At 37.1% G+C, this 23,964-nt stretch overlaps 1 protein-coding gene across 1 annotated transcript in view; it reads left to right on the forward strand.

Annotated features, from left to right (window-relative positions):
- The window catches only part of STRN (striatin), a 181,872-nt gene that overhangs the window by 33,761 nt on the left and 124,147 nt on the right, over window positions 1-23,964 (forward strand). Inside the window, 2 exon segments of the mRNA XM_037806627.1 lie at window positions 3,246-3,349; window positions 21,002-21,075. Coding sequence (XP_037662555.1) covers window positions 3,246-3,349; window positions 21,002-21,075 — 178 coding nt within the window.

Below are 23,964 nucleotides of genomic sequence, written 5' to 3' on the forward strand. Positions count from 1 at the left end.
AACATCCCTGCATTTAAAGTGTATTTTATCTGAGATTAATATTGCTACTCCTGCTTTCTTTTGGCTGTAGTTTGCATGGAATATTTTTCTCCATCCTTTCACGTTCAATTTTTTTGTGTCCCTGTGTCTAAGATGAGTGTCTTGTATGCTGCATATTGATGTTTCATATTTTTTGATCCATTCTGCCAATCTATATCTTTTAATTGGGAAGTTTAATCCATTTACGTTCAACGTTATTACTGTGACTGCATTTCTTGAATCGGCCATCCTATCCTTTGGTTTATATTTGTCAGATATAATTTTTCCCTCTCTCTCTTAATGTCCTTTAACATACCCATACTGAACCTCTTTAGTACTGAGCCTTTCTCCATCTCTCTCTCTCCTTTCTTTGTTTCTCTGTCGGTAGGGCTCCCTTTAGTATCTCAAGTTCGGCAGATCTCTTGTTAGCAAATTCTGTCAGCATTTGTCAGTCTGTGAAAAATTTAAGCTCTCCCTCAAATTTGAAGGAGAGCTTTGCTGGATAAAGAATTCTTGTTTGGCAATTTTTCTCTTTTGGAACTTTAAATATGTCATGCCACTGCCTTCTCACCTCCATGGTGGCTGCTGAGTAGTCACTACTTAGTCTTATGTTGTTTTCTTTGTAAGTGGTGAATTGCCTTTCTCTTGCTGCTTTCAGAACTTGCACCTTCTCTTCAGTATTTGACAATCTGATCAGAATATGTCTTGGAGTGGGTTTATTTGGATTTATTCTATTTGGAGTTAGCTGGGCATTTATGATTTGTATATTTATCTTTTTTAGAAGGTTTGGGAAGCTTTCCGCAACAATTTTTTTGAATACTCTTGCTAGACCTATACCCTTCTCTTCCCCTTCTGGAACACCAATAACTCTTATATTTGGATGTTTTATATCATGTATCGTATCCCTGCGGTCCATTTCAATTTTTTTCCCCATTCTTTCTTTGGTTCTTTCATTTTCTGTTTTGTTGTCTTCGAGGTCACTGATGCGCTGTTCATCTTCCTCTAGTCTTGTACTATGAGTATCCAGAATCTTTTTAATTTGGTCGACAGTTTCTTTGATTTCCATAAGATCATCTGTTTTTTTATTTACTCTTGTAATTTCTTCTTTACGCTCTCCTAGGGTCTTCTTCATGTCCTTTATATCCTGGGCCATGCTCTCATTGTTTGTATTTAGTTCTTTGATTAATTGCTGCAAGTACTGTGCCTCCTCTGATCTTTTAATTTGGGTGTTTGTGTTTGGGTTATCCATATCGTGTGGTTTTTTCATATGTTTTAAAATTTTCTGTTGTTTTTGGCCTCTTGACATTTGCTTTACTTGATAGGGTTCTTTTCAGATATGTAGGCTGATTGAAGCACTTATCTGTAATTTGTCAGATCTACAGCTTGGTGGAGTACACTTTCTCTAACCAGCAGGTAGAGTCCATGAGCCACCTATTCCCCTCAAGTCAGTTCTCCCCAGCTTTGTCTTTGTGGTGTGTGTGGGTCTGATTCTTGTTGGGGTCCAGTCGGTGCACCAAGTTTGCATGTGTAGTTGGTGCTGTCCGCCCTGAATGTGGGGTGTGTATCTGAGCGTTTAGGGAGGGAGGGCGGTTTTAATAATCAAATCTCCCAGGGGCTCCTGGAGATTTGAGGTTGTTCCAATAGTCTAGTCCTTCAGTTCAGTCTCACCACAGTTAGTCTCTTCCGCTGATTCATGAGTCCTTCGTATTGGTGTATGGCCCCTAGGACTTGCGAGTGGGTCCCTCTTCCAAGCCTTGCCGTCCTAGGTCCTCTGCTGAGCGAAGACTATGCTACATCACAGGTGAGCGCTGTCCCCCAAGGGAAGTTCTGGGCCGCAGGGCCCTGTAGGCGTGTTCCCAGTCTACTGAAAGGATGGCTGAATGTGGTGTGTTAATTTTCCCATTTTCGCACAGCTCTGCCGTCCCAGCTCTGGGACAGTTAGCTGTGGGTGTGTGAAAGGCTATTGTCCATGCCCTCTGGGAAGATGGCTGTAAGGGGATGTCCCCCTTTTCTTGGGGAATTGTGATGTTTTGCGAATTTTCTCGGCCACTAGACTTATTCCTTTGTCTCTCAGAGCTATCTTAGCTCTGCTCTTGCCTGGGCCCAAATTGCAAGTCTTTGAGGCTTTCTGTAATGGGCTTCTTAGAGTAATTGTTTTAGAAAAAGACAAAAAGATTAAAAAAAAAGGAGGGGGGAAGGGCCCTCCTTGCAGATGTAATGGGCTATTGAATTGCTAAGAGAAAAGGAGATTAGGGCCATTAAGGAACAATCAGGAAAGCAGAGAAAGGGACTCTTCAGACCAGGGACCTCACCCTCTAGATTTGCATATGAGCCTGATTCTGTCTGAGCCCTGCCCTTCTCTGTTTTATGTTCACCAGGACTCTGAAAAGTCTCTGTGTTTATTTTTGGGCTTTTTTTTTTTTTTTTTTGCTGTTTTTGCTAGGCCTGTCTCCTTCCCGCTGGGTTGACTGCTCCCAGATTCTCTGGTGTCTGGTCTCAGTCTATCAGTGTTTGAAGTTTTGATAAGCAGTCTTGAGTTTTCAGTCAGAGCCGAAACTGTAGTTCTCCCTCCTCATTCCCAGCACAGATGCCCCTCCTCCCACGGGGCTGAGCCTGGCAGGGAGGGGCATGGGTCTCCTGGCCATGAGAATTTACAGATTTCGCTGGTCTCTGCTGTTCCAGGGGTTCGTGAGTGTTGTATGAAGTATGCCCAAAGTTAAATTGCTCTGCGGTGTCCGGTCCAAGCAGTTCCTAGCTTTCTACCTACTCCATCATAAAATTTAAATATATGGTGAAGGTCTGCGGGCTTTTAATTTGCAAGGGGATTACAAGAACTCATGATTTTACATTTGTGCCTTTACCCATCTTTACTCTTTATAAAATAGAAACTTCCTCAAGGCTTTAAGGGACAAACACTTGAGGAAATAGTAATGTACATCCTGTACACTTCTGTGTTTTTTTGGTTAATTTGCAAACTCTTAGAGGATGGACTGTGCATTGTAACATCCTTCTTCCAAAGATAAATGCAAATAGATGTATTATTTTTGTTTAATAGGCCCTTTTTTGCCCCTTGTATTCAGTGATTTTCTGTATATACTTTATGACAGATATGCAAAGGACATGCTCTTATATCTAATTGTCCTAACTTCCAAAGGTTCTTTCCTCAACTGAGTTTTTATAAAATTTAAATTGTGTAAATTGAGCTTGTCTTTCTCTTCTCTATTCAGGCCCAGATTGCCTTCCTTCAGGGGGAAAGGAAAGGTCAAGAAAATTTGAAGAAGGATCTTGTGAGGAGGATCAAAATGCTGGAGTATGCTCTAAAACAGGAAAGGTAATTCAGTAAAATTGAAGATCGTTTTGTTTTAAATGACTGGGTAATTTTTCTGTCACTTCCTTAAACCCAAATCTTAACATTTGTCCCCCCTATTCTGTCCTACCTTAAGAAACTTATGTACTTCCTGAACTATCAGTATACATTTCTTTTTGGGGTTGGGGAGGTGTTTGAATTATAAAGGAAATTTCTATTATACTTATTCCCTTTTCCAATCTATTAATATTATTGAAATATTCTCTTAGGAAAAAAGTTACTGTGGTAGACTAGGTTAAAAATTGTTTTATAGACTTTTTGTATTTTGTTCCTTGGCTGTCAGCTATTCCGGTCTTTCCAGAAGTACATGTAACTTTTCTATTTTGCTAGTGCTAAAATACTCAGTTAACTAACCTTGGGTCTTAAGTAAAGTAAAATAGGTCATAAATGAGAGTTTTTGAAGTTATCAGATGAATTAAATTTGTGTTTTCACACGTAGGGTTTGGATTTTTTGTCAGCATTATGAGGCAGTTTTGGGGTTACATAATTGAGTATTTGATAGGTGATGTTGGAATTCTCTATTTTGCTTCATTTTTGATGATCACTTGGCATGTTTTTCTTACACTTTTGAAGGTAATGAATGTACTGTTTTGCAAAGCTACTATAAAATAACATTTAGTAGATCGTATTTATGAATATCAAGAAGTAGGCACTAAAAGAAAATTTATTAGAGCTTGTGTTTACCTTCATGTGGGATATTTAAATGTCGCAAGAGTTTGGACACAGTTTTGCCTATTAATAAAAAATAGGTGATTCTTTTCATACCTTGAAAAGTTGATTGAAAGCTGTACTTGGGAGAAGGAAAAAAAAAACCCAACATTTTTAAAGTATATAATTTGGGAATATTTAAGTTTTCAAGCTGGCTAAATCGTAGGTATAAACAGAGAGAGAGAGAGAGAATAATAGGTTTACCAGGCCTTGACTTAAAAACCAAGGAATATATGAAGAGTCGCAGAGCTGTAGATCTGTGATTCAGATTTCTCAAGTCTGTCTGACTTGAAGCCTGTACCTATTCCCAGTGTATTCGGTTACCTTGTGAACTAGGAGAAGTGAAATATACAAATGCTAGAATAACCAAGGATAGAGTATGTGTATGTATGTGTGTGTGTATATACTTATTAATAAATTCACTAATTTATCTCCAATTTAAGCACTGTGCTGGAGCTTACCATGCAGATATATAACTATTTGTGTCTTTAAGGGCTTTGAGTAGCAGGAAACAGACTTGTAAACCATAAAAGTACAATGAGATAATATAGGTCCTACAATAGAAGTCGGTACAAGGTACAGTAGTAACATGAAGAAGGGAGTGGTTATTTCTATCTGGAGGGTGGAAGTAGAAGGAAGGACATTCAGTGAGGAAGTAGAATTGAGGGCATAATTAGAGGAGGTGAGGCTTGAACAGCTTAATAAAGAATGAGAATATGTTTGCCAGACAGACAAGGTTCAGGAAGTAGAGAGGACATATTAGAACATGAAGCAAAGCAATTTGGTATGTCCAGAAATTTGTAGGCATTGTATATGGAGGGTAGGGTGTAAGTTGTGATTTGGCAAGGGATAATGGTAGAGCGGGGACAAGAGCCAGACCAAGGAGAACCTAACTTTTTGCATAATAGTTTAAAAAATTTTTTATTCTAAAATAGTCTCAAACTAATAGAAGAGCTCCAAGAACTCCTTTGTACCCTGCATCTAAATTCACCATTTGACAACATTTTGCTATATTTGCTTTATCATGGTTACTTGCTAATTTATTGATCTGTATTTTTTTAATGCAATTTTATTGAGCTATATTCACATAGCATACAATCATCCTAAGTGTATGGTTAAATCACAGTATCATCATATAATTGTGCATTTATCTCCACAGTCAATTTTTGAACATTTTCATTATTCCAAAAAATAAAAATAAGAAAGTAAAGAAGAACACCCAAAATATCTCATACCTCACCTCCCTCCCATTATTCATCTACTTTTTGTCCCCATTTTTCTACTCATCTGTCCATATGCTGGATAAAGGGAGTGTGAGCTACAAGGTTTTCACAGTCACATGGTCACACCTTGTAAGCTGTACAGTTACACGTCATCTTCAAGAATCAAGGATACTGAGTTGCAATTCAACAGTTTCGGGTATTTCCCTCTAGCTATTTAATACACTAAAAATTAAAAAGAGATAATCTGTATAAAGCATAAGAGTAACCTCCAGAATGACCTCTCAACCCCCTTTGAAATCTCTCAGCCACTGAAACTTTATTTTGTTTCATTTCTCTTCTCCCTTTTGGTCCAGAAGTCTGTTTCAATTACGATGCCAGGACTGCGCTCATCCCCCGAAGTCATGTCCCACATTGCCAGGGAGTTTTATACCCCTGGGAGTCATGTCCCACATAGGGAGAGGGCAGTGTGTTTACCTGCCGAGTGGGCTTAGAGAAAGAGGCCACATCTGAGAATAAAAGAGTTCTCTGGGGGTGACTCTTAGACACAATTATAAATGTGCTTAGTCTCTCCTTTGCAGTAACAGGCTTTGTAAGAGCAAGCCCCAAGATCAAGTGTTCAACCTACCAAACTGTTAGTCCCCAGTGTTTGTAAGAGTATCAGTAATTCCCCAGCTGGGGAAGTTTAACATTATCACATTTTTCCCAGTCTCTCATGGGGGCTTTGCAAATACTTTCTATTCTCTGCCCAGATTACTCTGGGATGTATTGGGTCTTCACGCTAACCTGTACAACCAACCAGATCTCACCCCCTATTGAAGATTGTATGTAATTTTGGTGTTCGAATAAACTGACCCTAGAAGTTAAATTATATAGTGTGCTATGGAAAATATAGATTTTGCGACAAATAAACGTCTCTTCCTGTGGTCTCACATAGAAGTTGAAGTTTTAAAACACATCCAGTAGCATCCCTTACCCTTTAGTCTGATTTACCTTAGTCCCAACCAACTCCATTTTGTTCATATCTCTAATTGAAATCTGACCTCTTTTTCAGCTTTGTAAACAATTGCTGTATGGGGTAATGCTGAGATTCATAGCTGCTGATTTCTGGCTCTGAGTCTCAGGTGTCACACAGGTACCCGAAGTTACAGGGACCCACCAGGTTATACACAAACAGCTCAACGTCTCAGAATTTAGAAATAACCATTACAACTCACGAATGGATGTAACTGCTGTAAAAGCTTACCATCTAGGATTTTTACAATAAGCCTTCCCCTGATAACCTGTGCTCTCAGATTCAATTCTCAGAGTTTGCAAATTATACTTAGTCCATATTAGTGAGGCGTTATAATGTTTGTCTCTTTGATTCTGGCTTATTTCACTCAACATACTGTCCTCAAGGTCCATTCACCTACTTGCTTACCTTGTAACTTCATTCTTTCTTCCTGCTATTCGATATTCCATTGTATATATAATAACCACAGTTCACCATTCCATTTATCAGTTGATGAACCCTTAGGCCACATTCATCCATTGAAAATCGTGAATACTGCCACCGTAAACACTGGTGTGCAAATGTCCATTTGTGTCCCTGCTCTCCATTCTTCTAAGTTCTCTATATCCAATAACAGGGCTATAGATAACTGTAGAGAATATAGAGAACAGGGCTATAGACAACCGTAGGACCATATGGCAACCCCATGGTTAGCTTCCTGTGGAACCACCATACTGCCTTCCAGATGGGTTGCACCATTCTATTTCCCCACCAACAAGGAACAGGTACATTCCTCTCTCCATGTTTTCTCCTGCACTTGTACTATCCCTATGTTGATTTTTTATAATTTTATTCACACACCATGCAGTATATCCTAAATAAATAATCAGTGATTCCAGGTATAATCACATACTTATGCATTCACCATCACGATCTGTATGAGGATATTTCCCTTCCTTCTGCAAAGAAAGAGGAAGAAGAGAAAAAATATGAAGAATAAAAAATGAAGATAGAAATAAAATAAAAATAAAATAAAATGCAATGAAAAGGTCAGACAACTCCACCACCAAGAATTACATACCATTCTCTTTTATCCCCCTCTTATAGACATTTAGCTTTAGTATACTTTGTTACAATTAATAGAAGTATCTTATAATGTTACTGTTAACTATAGACTCTAGTTTATATTGATTGTATTTTTAGCCTTATGCTATCTAATTTTCAATACCTTGCAATGTTGACATTCTTTTGTTTTCCCTCATATGAAAACATTCTTATTTTTGTACATTTAATCACCATTGTTTACCACTCTAGGTTTTGCTAAGTTATGCAATTCCAGTCTTGATCTTCTTTTCTTCTGGTGTCAAACATGGCCCTAGCTTTCCTCTTTCAAATGTACTCACACTTTCCTTTGTTCAGGGTACTTACAGTATTGTGCTACCATCACACAGTAATGTGCTATCCATTTCTGGATCTATACAATTAATCCTGTTGAACCTTGTGTACTCCTTCAGTATCAAATGCCTGATCTCTAACCTCTTTCTATCTCCTGATAACCTGTGTTCTCAACTTTAACTCTCAAATGTTCGCTCATCAATGTTAGTTCATAGTATTGAGACCATAAAGTATTTGTCCTTTTGTTTCTGGCTAATTTGATGCAATGTAATGTCTACTGTTTACCATTTTGTCTTTTGGATTTTATACCTCTTATTTTATTTTTCTTTCCCTCACTCTCTTTTTACCCTTGCTGGTAGTCGTCATTTCTACACTCTTTCCCAAACCTCTCTCTCTTTGCTTTTCCTATCTTCCTGTAGTGCTCTTTAGTATTTCCTGTAGAGCAGGTATTTTGTTCATAGACTCAGTGTCAGTTTGTCTGAAAATATTTTAAACCCTCCCTCATTTTTGAAGGACAGTTTTGCTGAATATAGAATTCTTTGTTGGTAGTTTTTCTCTTTCAATATCTTAAATATATCATATGACTGCCTTCTTACCTCCATGGTTTCTACTGAGAAATTTGCACATCGTCTTATGAAGTTTCCCTTGTATGTGGTGGACCACTTGTTTCTTGCTGCTTTCAGAATTCTCTCTTTGTCTCTGACATTTGATAAATCTATTAAATGTGTTAGACTAGGTATATTTGGATCTATTCTGTTTAGGGTATGCTATGCTTCTTGTATCCGTAATTTTATGCCTTTCATAAGAGATGGGAGATTTTCAGTGTTTATTTCTTCCATTTTTCTTTCTGTCCCCTTTCCCTTCTCTTGTTTATTTCTTCCATTTTTCTTTCTGTCCCCTTTCCCTTCTCTTCTCCTTCTCAGACACTGATGACTTGCATATTTGTGTGCTTCATGTTGTCCTTCAGTTCCCTGAGACCCTACTCATATTCTTCCATTCTTTTCCTTATGTGTTCTTTTCTGTGTGAAATTTCCCATTACCTGTCATCTAATTCATGAATCCTCTCTTCTGCCTCTTCAAACCTGCTGTTTTATGTCCCCATTGTGTTTTATTTTTTTTATTTTTTTTTAATTGAGATTGTTCACATACCATACAACTATCCAAAGATCCAAAGTGTACAATCAGTTGCCCGTGGTACCATCATACGGCTGTGCATCCATCACCAAAATTAAATTTTTTTCGTATTTTTAGAACATTTTCATTACTCCAGAAAAAAAAATAAAGACAAAAAAAAAAAGAAACTTAAATGCTCCCATACACCTAACCACCACCCCCCTGCCATTATTGATTCATAGTTTTGGTATAGTACATTTGTTACTGTTGATGAAAGAATGTTAAAAGCTACTGACTGTAGTATATAGTTTGCAATTGGTACATATTTTTTTCCTTTATGCCCCTCTATTATTAACTTTTAGTTCTAGTGTCATACATTTGTCCTAGTTCATGAGAGAGATTTCTAATATTTGTACAGTTAATCATGGACATTGTCCACCACAAGACGCACTGTTTTATACATTCTCATCTTTTGATCTCCAGCTTTCCTTCTGGTGACGTTTGTGACTCTGAACTTACCCCTTCCAGCACCTTCACACACCATTCAGTACTGTTAGTTATTCTCACAATGTGCTACCATCACCTCTGTACATTTCCAAATGTTTAAGTTCACCCTAGTTGAACATTCTGCTCATAATAAGCAACCGCTCCCTATTCTTTAGCCTCATTGTATATCCTGGTAACTTATATTTCATGTCTATGAATTTACATATTATAATTAGTTCATATCATTGAGACCCTGCAACATTTGTCCTTATGGGTCTGTCTTATTTCACTCAATATAGTGCCCTCAAGGTTTCTTCATCAACCCATTTTTTTTTTTAAGACAGTTTTGTTCACACACCATACATTCTGTCCTAAGTAAACAATCATTGGTTCCCTGTATAGTCATGTATTTATGTATTCAGCACCATCGCCACTATCTATATAAGGATATCTCCATTTCTTCCACAAAGAAGAGTCAAAGAAGGTAGAGAGAAAAAAGAAAAAGAAAAAAGAGAGAAAGAAAAGAAAAAAAAAACCATGATGGCTAGAAAGCAACAAAAGGAAAGATATCATTAAACTAAAGTAAAGGGTCAGACAACATCACCATTGCCAGGAGTCCCATACCCTTCCCCTATGTCCTCCTTGCCCCCCATGTGTATTTAGCTTTGATATATTGCCTTTGTTATATTAAAGGAAGCATATTGCAGTGTTTCTGTCAATTATAGTCTATAGTTTGCATTGATTATATTTCCCCCCAATCCCATTTTTCACACCTCGATGTTGACATTCATTTGTTCTACCTCATGTAAAAACATTTGTACCTTTTATTACAGTTGTTGAGCACCGCAGGTTTCACTGAATTATACAGTCCCAGTCTTTATCTTTCATCTTTCATTCTGGTATCCCACATGGTCCTAACCTTCCTCTTTCAGCCATCCTCACAGTCATCTTTGTTCAGTGTACTTACATTGCTGTGATGCTATCTCCCAAAATTGCTTTCCAAACCTCTCACTCCTGTCTTATCCTTTCTGTCTGCAATGCTTCCTTAAGGACAGGTGTCTTGTTCACAAACTCTCTTATTGTCTTTGTCAGAGAATATTTTAAGCTCTCCCTGATATTTGAAGGACAGGTTTGCTGGATATAGGATTCTTGGTTGGTGGTTTTTCTCTTTCAGTATCTTAAATATATCACCCCACTTCCTTCTTGCCTCCATGGTTTCTATTGAGAAATCCTCACATAGTCTTATCACACTTCCTTTGTATGTGATGGGTCGCTTTTCTCTTGCTGCTTTCAGGATTCCCTCTTTGTCTTTGATGTTTGATCATCTGATTATTAAGTGTCTTGTTGTAGGCCTATTCAGATCTATTCTGTTTGGGGTACACTGTGCTTCTTGGATCCGGTATTTTGTGTCTTTCATAAGACATGGGAAATTTTCATTGATTATTTCCTCTATTATTGCTTCTGCCCCTTTTCCCTTCTCTTCTCCTTCTGGGATGCCAGTGACACATATTTTCCTGCGTTTCGTTTTGTCCTTAAGTTCTTGGAGGTGTTGCTCGTATTTTTCCATTCTTTTCTCTATCTGTTCTTTTGTGTGTAGGCTTTCAGGTGCCTTGTTCTCCAGTTCCTGAGTGTTTTCTTCTGCCTTTTGAGATCTGCTGTTGTATGTTTCCATTGTGTCTTTCATGTCTTGTCTTGTGCCTTTCATTTCCATAGATTCTGCCAGTTGTTTTTTCCAACTTTCGATTTCTACCTTATGTACGCCCAATGTTTTCATTATACGCTTCATCTCTTATGCCATATCTTCCCTAAACTTTTTGAATTGATTTAGGATTAGTTGTTTAAATTCATGTATTTCAGTTGAAGTGTAAGTTTGTTCCTTTGACTGGGCCATAACTTCATTTTTCTTAGTGTCTGTATAGTTTTTTGTTGTCTAGGCATCTGGTTTCCTTGGTTACCCCAATCAGGTTTTCCCAGACTAGAACGGGCTCAGATCTTGGAAAGAGGCAATAGTATCACGTCTCCCTGAGCGTGTTCTCAGAAGATTGGTACACCCTGTGAGGCCTCATGCTGCTGTGCTTTTCTGCCCAGCAGGTGGTGCCTGTCAGCCTGTAGCTCCAGACTGGTGTAAGGAGGTGTGGCCTGTGACTGTTTTTCCCCAGGCTCTGGGTCTGGTTCTTCTGAATGGAAGGCGGGTAGTAGAGCTTGGCACCACCTTCTTCCTCTTAGAGAAGATACAGCCCAGATTTTATGCTGCACCTTCGGGCATTCCTCCCAATCCAGGTTGGTGTATGATATGTCAGTAGTCGTGTTTGTCCCCCAACAGTTATTCCAGGTTATTTTCTAGTTATTCCTGGTTGTTTATTAGTTATTCCAGGGGGACAAACTAGCTTCCACTCCTCTCTATTCCTCCATCTTCTTCCTGCTCAAAAACGGCAGCACTCTTCAGAAATTGGTAAGTGGTGAGCTCCCCGTCACTGGGAAACCATAAGTTCTCAGGGGTGGGGTGCAGGGAGACATTTAGGGGACATTTGCTTTGAGCAGCATGTGAGCAGGAACCTGAAAGATGGAAACTTTACGATTTACCCTGTTCCAGGCGACTCTTTCATAAAAATGTCCATTGTGTTCTTGATCTCTTCTATTTTGCCTTTCATTCCCGTAAGTTTTGCTGTTTGTTTTTTCAAGCTTACGAATTCTTTATGATCATCTAGTGTTTTTTTTTTTTTTCATCTCTTTTGCCACATTTTCCTACAGCTTGTTGGATTGATTTAGAAGATTTGTTTGAACATCTTCAATTAGTTTTTTCAAGTCCTTAATCTCACTTGAAGTGTAAATTTGTTCCTGACAGTGCCATATTTTCATTTTTCCTTCTGTGAATCATAACTTTTTTTTGTCTAGGCATGTGGTTTCCTTGAGTATGCCAATGAGATTTTCCCTGACCAAATGGTCCCAGGTCCCAGTAGCAGGGTGTGATCAGTGTCAAGTTTCCAGTTCCATGCTGCAATATCAGCCATTCCACCCATGTGTGTCCGGGTACAGATGATGTGTGTCCGGTTACAGATGTCCCCCCAACAGTTGTTCTAGAGTATTTTCTGATTATTCCTGGCTGTTTACTATTTGCTCTAGGGGACTAACTAAATTCCATACCTTCCTATGCCGCCATCTTAGTGTACAGACCGATGTCTGTTGTTTTTTCCCTGAATCATTTGCAGGCAGGCATCATGCCCCATTTGCCCTAAGTACCTCAGTGTATCTTTTCTGAGAGCAAGGGCATTCCCTTATATAATCACAATACATTATTAAATTAACAAAATTTAACTTTGATACAATTCTCTTATCTAATGTAATCCATATTCAAATTTCACCAAATATAACAATAATGATTTTGTTGTCATGTAGTTGAAAGGTTTTAAGCATGGAATTGTGTGAAATAGACTTTAGAAAGATCACCCTGACCTCGGTATGAAGGATGGACTGGAAGCAGTATTAATACAGACAAGAAAACTATAATAGTCTAGAGTAAGAGATGATAAGATAGTAACTGCTGAAATAGAGGAGACATCAGCTAGGAAAATTTTTAAGTAGCAAGAATCCATAAAATTTGGAGAATGATTTGGTATATGGGGTGAACGAGAAAGATGATTCAAGAATACTTCCAGGTTTCTGGCTTGTGGGACTGTGATTTCTGAGTGAAACTTTTGGAAGTTATCAGATGAATTATAGACAGAGAATAAGGATCAAAAAGCAGATATGGTTGGGAGATTCATGACTATAGTTGTAGACTTTGAAGACATTAATATTGTTATGGGTGAAGTGATAGGAGTAATTGAGACAAGCAGATCAAGTATTGTGGGAAGAGAAGAGAGAACTAGCAAGAGTCGTGGGGAATAGTAATGTTTGAGGAAAAGGCAGAGGAAGGAGTTGACAAAGGGATGATTAGAAAAGGATGAAGGAGAGAGATGTATTTTGGGAAGTGAAAGGAGGAGGGCATTCAACAGTGTAAGGTACCAAACAGAATCTAAGTAAATTGTACACTGAAAATAGTTGGGTTTGGCAGTTGGGAGCATGTTGGTACCTTTGCCAGAGCAGCTTCAATGAAGTAACAGGGACATAAATCAGAGTGCTGAGAATTGAGGAGTGAGAAGGAATAGATAAAAGTGGAGACAGATGTAGTTGCTTCCCTCGCCCCACCCCCCCAAGAAGTTTGACTTTGAAGGACAGAAGACATAAGGAAGTGTCTGGGTCTAGGGAAGATTTTAGTTTTTCCTTAACTAATGGAATGCTCGTGGAAAAGAGTCCCTGATTTTGTATCCTTTGACATTCATGGCATCATTGGGATTATTTCTGAAATAATGACACTATTTAAGTGTAATAAATTAAAGAATAAGAAAACATTTTTTTGTGGCTTGGAGCTCTAAAACATTTCCATTCTTTTCACTCTGAAATTTTTTTCTAATGCTTTACTGCAAGAAATTAAAAATTTTTTTTCTTGAGGAAAATTTCAAGCATAAGTAGAGAGAGTAGTATAATGATGTCTTTTGTATCCATCTCCAAGCTTTAACAGCTAATAGAAGCAGTCTTGTTTCATCTGGATCTGTTTTAAAGCAAATTCCAGACATCTTGTCCTTTCTACCTGTAAACACCTAAGTAAGGATATGGTTTTGAATTGCTATATTATAGATTTTGTAAGGAACCCCATTGTAAGGAGATCTGAAATTAACTAATACTGAAATTAACATTATAGGAGGATTAGTCACTTAGCAATGGATTTATCAAAGCATTCCTTAACGTATGATAAAATTTACAAAATAAGGAAATTTACATACAGTTTTCAAGACTGTTAGTGTATAATCTGAGGTCTCTTCAGGAACTTCTATACTGAAGAAACTCAAATAGTATAAAAAAATTTTTTGGAACATTTCTCCCATTTTTTCCCCCAGGACTTTCCTTTTACTGCCACTTTCTTTTTATCGACGCTACTGTGATAACTGCATCCAATATCTCCTATTCTAATTCAGGTACTAAACATACCGTTTGCTGTTCCCTGACCCACTGAATCAAATGACATTCTTTTTATGACATTCATTCTGACAGAAATACCCTCTCCATCAATCCATTTGTCTTATTGGAAAAATTATATGGGTTTTTTGAAGTGTAGCTAAAATTTCTGTGTTAGCTTCCTTTCAGTAGCTTTCCTTGGCACTGCTTTTGACAGAATTTAATAATCCCTACAGCTCTTATTACAGTGTGCTATAATTATTCACATTTCTGTCTTATGCATCCTCTTGCTTCTACTCAACTGACTTCAAACTCTGGGTTATTCCCAGCATGTAGTCCTGTGCCTGGTACATCATAGGAATTCTAACAATTAATTGAATTTAATAAAATTATTTTTAGCATCAGCACTTAAAGATGTGAATGGGATACTGTATTACATTCCTAGCACATAAGACATAATAGTAGGTATTGAAACAAAGCTAGAATGAGTTTCTTTAGGATATTATATTAGTTTCATGCTGTTCTGTCCAGTAAAAGCCAATTGGGAGGAGCTAGCTGTGTATCAAACATCGAGTTGTTAGACATGATATCTCCTTATTTACCTTGCTGTCAGAATTAGACATAACAAGAATAGGAAACAAGAAAAGATTGGTAACATAGTGAGTTGAAGGATTAACACAATAGGAAACAATATGAACAAGAAGGATTTTTAGTGTATTGACTTCAAAAGGAATGCTATTAATACTATTTCTAAACAGGAATAGTAACATTCTGATAGCTTTTAAAAGAAGGTAATCGTATTCCTTTTCATAATTTCTCTGAGTAAAAGGCAAAGCATCTTAGCTAAGTAAAAAACTTTTATTCATACCGTAATATCTTATTTAACATTGATGATTTGGGCTGGTTTTTTTTTTTTTTCTTTCTGGGTTTTTCATCTAATTACGCTTGAAGACAGTTCTGTGAGTAAAATATTTTTCAGTGAATTTAAAAATTCAATGGGAAGAACCTGTTTTAAAGGAATACAACTTGTGAGAAACACAGCAGTTCTTTATATATTTTGTCTGTCTTGTTTTTGATGAAATGTTAGTTTAAATATTTAAAGAGTGTCATTTTTGTTACAGTTATATAGAAATTTCCCTTTTTTGTTAGGTCTGTTACAGTTTTCCCTAAGGCCACTAGAATGCAGTCATTTTGTGTTTGAAAAAAATATATGTTATATATATAAAAGAAATAATAACTCCATAAAATTTCCTTGCCACTTTTATTTTTTTCTTAATTTTTATTTTGAAATAAATTCAAACTTACAGTAACAGTTGGCAAAAATAATACAAACCCCATACACAGAACTCCAGCATACCCCAAACCCCCTATCTACCAACTTTAATATTTTGTCGCTTTACCATTTCTTTCTTTCCCTCCCTCCCTCCCTCCCTCCCTATTATCCATCATCTATTGCTCTGTCTTCTGAACATATGAGAGCAAGTTACACACATCCTTAACAAATAATATAATTCACATATACATTTCCTATGAACAAGAATATTCATTTATGTAATCGCCTTAAGTGTAGTTAAAAAGTTCAAGAAATTTAACATTGATATAAAGGTTACATTCTATATTTTCATTTTTTTCCTTATGTCCCAATTGTGTCCTTTTGAGCCTTGTCTCCTCTGTTCTTAGATCTCATCCAGGATCATCTATGGCATTTAATTGTCATTATCTGTTTAGACTGTCTTTTTTTTTCAATTGTGGAAACATATCTGCAGCATAAATCTTCCCATTCCAACTCCTCCCAAGCATTCCATTTAGTGGGATTAATCACATTCACAGTGTTGCAGTGCCATCACCTTCCCACCATCCATTTCTAGAAATTTGCCTTCACCCCAAACAGAAACCCTACAGTCATTTCTTATTAACTCCCCATTGCCCCTTCCCCCACTTCTTGTAACCCATACTCTACTTTTCATCTCTATGATCATATTCTCTGATACTTTCTTTGTGTTTACTGTGGGGCTTAAATTTAACATCTTAAGTCTGTAACAATCTTGTTTTCTTTGATACCAACTTAACTTCAATAGGACACACAAACTATGTTCCTATACTCCTCCATTCCCCCACCCTTATGTCGTCCTTGTCAGAAATCACAAATTTTACGTTGAGTCCAAAACCACTGATTTATGATTATACTTTATGTATTTTAGATCCTGTAGTAAGTAAATAGTGAAGTTACAAATCAAAAATACGGTAGTATTGGTATTTATATTTACCATGTGATCTTTACTGGAAATCTTTATTTCTTCATGTGGTTTCAGTCAGTTGTTTAGTGTCCCTTCTTTTCAGCCTGCACAGTTCCCTTTAGCATTTCTTATAGGACTGATCTACTGGTGATGAAGTCCCTCAGCTTTTGATTATCTGGGAATGTTTTCATCTCCCCCTCATTTTTAACCTCCAGGTGTTTGTGAATTTTCCAAGTCTCCGATGATTACTGACCTCTGTTTGCATTCCGTTGTGGTCAGAGAATGTGCCTTGAACAATTTCAATTTTTTAAAATTTATTGAGGCTTGTTTTATGTCCCAGCCCATGGTCCACTCTGGAGAAAGATCTGTGATCACTAGAGAAGAATGTGTATCCTGGTGATTTGGGATGTAATGTTCTACATATGTCTGCTAAATTTCTCTGTATCTCTCTCTCCTTTCTTTGTTTCTCTGTCAGTAGGGCTCCCTTTAGTATCTGAAGTAGGGCAGGTCTTTTATTGGCAAGATCTTTCAGCATTTGTCTGTCTGAAAAATTTAAGCTCTGCCTCAGATTTGAAGGAGAGTTTTGCTGGATAAAGTATTCTTGGTTGGAAATTTTTCCCTCTCAGAATTTTAAGTATGTCATGCCACTGCCTTCTCACCTCCATGGTGGCTCCTTTGTATGTGGTGAGTTGCTTTTCTCTTGCTGCTTTCAGAACTTGCTCCTTCTCTTCAGTATTTGACAGTCTGATCAGAATATGCCTTGGCGTGAGTTTATTTGGATTTATTCTACTTGGAGTTCGCTGGGCATTTATGCTTTGTGTATTTATATTGTGTAGAAGGTTGGGGAAGTTTTCCCCAACAATTTCTTTCAATACTCTTTCTAGACCTTTACCCTTCTCTTCCCCTTCTGGGACACCAATGAGTCTTACAGTTGGATGTTTTATTTTATCTATCGTATCCCTGAGATCCATTTCGATTTTTTCAATTTTTTTCCCCATTCTTTCTTTTGTTCTTTCATTTTCTGTTCTGTGGTTCTGGAGGTCACTGAGTCATTGTTCAGCTTCCTCTAGTCTTGTACTATGAGTATCCAGAATCTTTGTAATTTGGTGAACATTTATTTCCATAAGATCATCTATTTTTTATTTACTTTTGCAATTTCTTCTTTATGCTGTTGTAGGGTCTTCTTCATGTCCTTTATATCCTGTGCCATGCTCTCATTGTTTTTCTTTAGTTCTTTGATTAATTGCTCCAAGTACTGTGTCTCCTCTGATCTTTTGATTTGTGTGTTTGGGTTTGGGTTATCCATATCGTGTGGTTTTTTTCATATGCTTTAAAATTTTTGTTGTTTTTGGCCTCTTGGCATTTGCTTTACTTGATAGGGTTCTTTCAGGATATGAAGGATTATTCAGACACCAATCTCTAATTTGTCAGATCTGTAGCTTGGTGGCTGAGATCCATTGGTGTCTCTAATTAACCAACAGGTGGTGTCCGCGAATCACCTATCACCCTCAAGTAAGTTCTCCCCAACTTTGTCTTTGTGGTGTTTGTGATTCTTGTGGGGTCCAGTTGGTGCACCAAGTTTGGGTGTGTTGTTGGTGCTGTCCGTCCTGAATGTGGGGCGTGTGTCTGAGTAGTTACAAAGGCAGGGCAGCTTTAATGATCAAACCTCCCAGGTGTTCCTGTAGGTTTAAGGCTCTTGCAAGAGTCTAATCCTTCATTTGAGTCTCGCCACGGATTGTCTCTGCCGCTGACCCACAAGTCCTTGGTATTGGCGTATGGTCCTTGGGATTTCCGGGTGGGTCCCTCTTCAAGCTGTGCCCTTCTAGGGCCTTTGCTGAGGGAAGCCTGTGCTACGTCACAAGTACGTTCTGTCCCTCAAGGGAAGCCCTGGGCCATTGAGCCTTGCAGGGGAGTTGCCAGCCTGCTGTAAAGATGGCTGAACTGGGCATGTTAATTTCCACCTTTTTGCATAGTGCCACCTTCCCAGCTCCAGGATATTTAGCTGTGGATGCACAAAGGGCTATTGTCCACACCCAATATTGTGGTGTGTGCGTGGTGTTGCCAGAAACACTTCCCGTCACACTGGTCCCTTGGCACAGCTCTGGGCTGTGGCTCTGGCCCCGGGCAGGAGCGTTCCCAGCCCGCTGAGAAGATGGCTTCAAGGGGCATGTTTTTTTCCCCCTTTTGGCTCCCCTCGGCCCTCTTTGCTCTGAGACAACTAGCAGTGGGTGCACGAACAGTGGGTGCACGAAAGGTTATCTTCCATGCCAGATATTGAGGTGTTTGCACAGCCCTTTCCTGCTGCACTTCACTGTGTGGTTCTCGCTGCCATATCTGTAGCCACTTTTGTTTTTTTTTTTAAAAGTACTAGTCTGCCTCCAAACGCCAACCCCTAGGTCCCCCACACTGCAGTGTGGCTGCCGAACATTCAGCTGGCTCACTCACTCGTTTCAGAATGCAGACTCCTGGTTTCACCAAGTGCACGGTCCCTGTGGATTTAGCAGAGCTTGTCCAGCTGGTGCATTGCTGGAACTGGTGTTCTGGGTCACTTTCTGGCCTCTATCTAGTATTTTCCATGGAGGTGTTTTTTTGCCCTGTCTCTGCTAGCCGCCATCTTAGGTGCTCGCCACTTTTATTTAAAAGGCTTAATAAAATCTGTCCTCAGGCCAGTTGTTTTCAGTAGATGAAGTATTTTTTCTGGAAAATCTGAACATTGAAAATTACAGTAAGAATCTTGTTTATTTTCTGGTAACTCTAAGTCAGACCAATAGCTATAAATCTTGCCCTTGAATAATCAGCATTGTTACAAATACATTGAAATAGATTAGGAAATGTTTAGGCTAGTGATAAAATCTTTGTGATTAAGAGTGACATTGGGAATAGAGAATATTTTAGATAATTTGGACCAAAGATATTTACTAGAAAATAAACCCATTTTTTAAAACATAAATATGTACATATGGTTAATTAACCAAACAATACAAAAATAAAGTGTTCTTCTGTCCCGGTTCACTGCCTTATTAACCGGTGTCTTATATATTATGTATCCTTTCACAGATATTCTATGTGTATATGTGTGTATATATATATTTATAGATACTTTTAAAAACTAAAACACAAATGGAAGCATATCGTACATACCATTTTGTACCTTGCCTTTTGGCCTAAGCTTGGAAATCGTTCCATATTAACACCTGAATGATCTTTTTTCATCTTAATGGATACACTGTACAGTTTTTTATTTATAAAATATTTCAGCCATGCATAACAGTATAAAAACTAATATAAAAACATTCATGTACTCACTACTTCTGTTAAAAAATAGGACATCAATTGCCTGTCATTTTCTTAAGATTCCCCTCTATATAAAACTTTGATATTTCAATTTTAACTGTGAAAGAATTATTAGTTATTATTGGTTAGAATTAGCATTCTAGGACTTTACACATTGAGCAGATACTTCTCATTTTCTTTATAATTTTCTTGAATTATAAAATCTTTATTGTAAGGGCTCAATTAGTTTTTTTATAAAGAAGAAAATAACTTTCAAATCTGGCTATATTCTCCTTTCCTTCCTTCTTTGTTTCTTTATTGCTTTAGTTTTTCAAATTGTTGTTATCAATATCCCAGTCTTATCTTACTGAATATTTTTTATAAATGGTCTCAAATATTTTGAGGGAGCAACAAGTCAACATATACAAATATGTTAAGAAAGTAAGGCCAGTTTTAGTTAACCTTTTCAATTTCTACCTTATCTAATTTAGTTTTCTTGTTTCAGGTGGCTAAATCTGAAATGATTAAATAAGTTTAAACAGAAGTAGTGACATTCTAATAGCTTTTAAAATAAGATAGACAGTATTCCTTTTCGTAGTTTTTCTGAGTAAAAGGCAAAGGAAAGGTATCTTAGCTGAGTAAAAAATGTTTATTCCTACTGTGTAATATCTTATTTAACATTGATGATTTGTGCTGTGTGGTTTTTCTTTGTGGATTATTCACTCTAATGCATTCTTGATGAGTCACAGTGACCTGACAAGAAACATATTATTATAGATCACTTTTCTTTTACAAATGCTCTGTTTTTAGAAAGAGTAGTCTTTCCAAGTTTATTTCACATTTTCTACTGCTTTTGATGATAGAGTTCTACTCTGGCAATCATCAAGAAAATTTGAATACTACAGAAAAGAGAATGTTATGTGGTGCTTCTCTACTTACAGAAAGAAGATTTTTGGTTCTCAGTGTTATTCTTTTATTTATTATGATGTGAAAATAATTACCAAAATAGAGGCATAAATAAATAAGGCAAGTACTTTTATTATGACTTCGACATGATGGAAGACTTTGAGCCATTGAGAGAGTTATAGGACTGTTTAGTTAGGACTACTGCTACTGATGTCTATTCTTATCACATACCTTAAAGTTTATCTATATATGTTTTAAGATGGTTTGTATTTTCTCATTTCTTTGTTAGAGCCAAATACCACAAGTTGAAATATGGGACAGAATTGAATCAGGGAGATATGAAGCCTCCAAGCTATGATTCTGGTAAGCCAATTTTAAAGAAAGCTTAAGTGATGAAAAGAAGTTAATATCTAGCATTTTATAGCAACATTTATAAGTTAATTTCTGATTTTTTGGATGTTAGTTATATTTCTTTGTTGCTAATCTTTTAGTGTCATTTGGTATCATTTTCTATCACCCTCCTACCTTTTCCCTCTTCTCCTTTCGTTTTGTTTTCTATTTTCTTCTTATGTTCTACACTTAAAGTGGAAGGATCAGAATTTATGGGTAATATGCATCAAAATAATCATGTATTAGCTGGGCCTCCCCAGTATTAATGGAACTTTGGTATATGCAGTACAAAGTACATCTAGCTCTTGAAATCTTGAGTAAAAGGTTTGGAGCTATGGCATTAAAAGATTTCTTAAAGTACAGGGGAATTCCTAATCCCCTTAACCTAATCCCTTTAGATTCAGGGGCATAACTGTTGGATTTACATATTCTCAACAGGTTCTGTAATCAGAACATGCTTTAGCAGCTGAAGTTTTTATTGTCTTTTTGTGCTAATTCTTTTTCCTTCTCCTACTTTTCCTCTTCACCTCAAGAAACAATTAATACAAAGTTATCTTTGTAAGCAATCAGCTATTAAACAATATTGATATAATATATAGTAGGTGTCATTATTATATTAGATACACCTAATACCAGGCTTTTGACCCTGTGCTTCTACCTTATTTTCAAGGATAATTTACATACTGATTACTGTTAAAGCAAAATAATCCATCTTAGATATTCAGTGAAGGTCATTGGATCTTTTCATTTTCTCAATAAATGTTCAAGTATGTCTTTTTAAAAAATGCTTACTCAATTAAGATATTATTTTCATTTTACCTATATGAAATTTAAATTTAGAGAGGCAGAGCGGCTTGCCCAAGGTCATACGACTATTAAGTGAGGGAATATGGAGCTGAATCAGGTCTTTCTGACTACAAAATTCATGTTCTTCCCAATTTACCACATTGTTTCTATATTTAACAATGTATGAAAGACCTTTCCAAAATGAGTTCTGAATGTGCTGCCAATTTTGTAATTCAATTCAGTATAGTAATGTTGTCAATATCTGAGTATTGAATCCTTGATATTTAGAGCAATACCAGTTGACTGCTGGCATATTTTTCTTTTTTGTTGTTGTTGTTCTGTCTTTTACTTTGAGTATACTTTTGCATCCTGTGGTACATTTAAATTTCAGAAAATTTACTTTTTTCAAATGTAGGGTTTTTGTGTTAAAGACTCTCCAAGGAGTATGTTTTCTGATTCAGGGAGTGAATTTAATCAATATTTTTACATAAAAACTTATGTTTGATAATTTTTATAAACAATACAGGTAGGTTTATAAAAGCCTAGTTGAAATATATAACAATGATGTAAATAGTATAGCTCAGTAGAAAGAGCTTTGGCTTTGAAGTCACATGGATGTGAGTTTGAGTCTGTTCTGCCACTTTAAATCCCTGTGATGTATTACTTAATCTCTGTGAACTTGCTTTATTTTTTACCTATAAACTGGGAATGATTCTGGTAACAGTTCCTAATTAGCACCTGTTCTGGTTTGCTAATGCTGCCCTTTTGTAAAATGCCAGAAATGGATTGGCTTTTATAAAGAGTTTATTTGGTTAAAAAGTTACAGTCTTAAGGCCATGAAGTGTCCAAGGTAAGGCATCAACAAAGGGTACCTTCACTGGAGAAAGGCCTTTGGCATCCAGAAAACCTCTGTTAGCTGGGAAGGCACGTGGTTGGCGTCTGCTTGCTCCAAGGTTGTGTTTCAAAGTGGTGTTCTCCAAAGTGTTGCTCTTTTGGTATTTTGTTCTCTCTTAGCTGCAGCTGCTCCAAATGCCACTCTCAGTTGCTCTGAAGTCCTTCTGTCTGTAAATTCCTTTATATGACTCCAGTGATCCAATTAACACCCACCCTGAATGGGTGGGGTAACACCTCCATGGAAATTATCCAATCAAACATTTCACCCATGGTTGATTGAGTCACATCTCCATGGAATTATTTAAAGGATTCCAATCTAATCAACAGTAATACATCTGCCCCCACAAGATTACATCAAAGAATATAGCTTTTGGTAGGACATAATACATCCAAACTAGCATAGTACCTAATATCATTCTTTCTTTCCATCCATCTAACCATCCATTCATCTTACAAATATTCATTACATCATGATTGTCAGACCTAGTGCCCAGTCCAGTGAAGAAGACAACAGTGCCCTAATGGATTTTCACAGGGAAAGTAGGTGTACAAGATAGACATATAGACTGTCACTTAACCAGTTGATCAAAAGAGAAATCACAAGAGAAATTAGAAAATATTTAGAGATGAATACAAATGAAAAGACAACATATCGGAACTTAATTGGTGGTGCTCAGAGGGAAATTAATAGCCATAAATGCCTACATCAGAAAAGAAGGATATGATATGGTATTCTACTGTTACAAAGTGTGATAGGCAGACCACTGGTCCCTCAAGGATATCCACATGCTAATCCCAGAACCTGTCATTATGTTACCTTATATGGCAAAAGAGATTTTGAAGATGTGATTTTGTTAAGGGTCTTAAGATGGAGAGAGAGATTATCCTTGATAATCTGGGTGGGTCGAATGGAATCACAGAAGTCCTTATAGTAAAAGAAGGCAGGAGAGTCAAAGTTGAGAGAGTTGAAGATGCTACACTGCTGGCTTTGAGAATATAGGAAAGGGTCATGCGCCAAAACTTATAGGTGGCTCTAGAAGCTGGAGAAAGCAAGGAAGACATTTTCTCCCCTAGAGCTTCCAGAAGGAACGCAGCCTTGCTGATATCTTGATTTTAGCTTAGTGAAACCCATTTCAGACCTCTGATTTCCAGAACTGTAAAATAATAAATGTAATTTTTTTT

The sequence above is a fragment of the Choloepus didactylus genome, chromosome 17 (assembly GCF_015220235.1).
Source record: "Choloepus didactylus isolate mChoDid1 chromosome 17, mChoDid1.pri, whole genome shotgun sequence".
NCBI classification, from domain to species: Eukaryota; Metazoa; Chordata; class Mammalia; order Pilosa; family Megalonychidae; genus Choloepus; species Choloepus didactylus.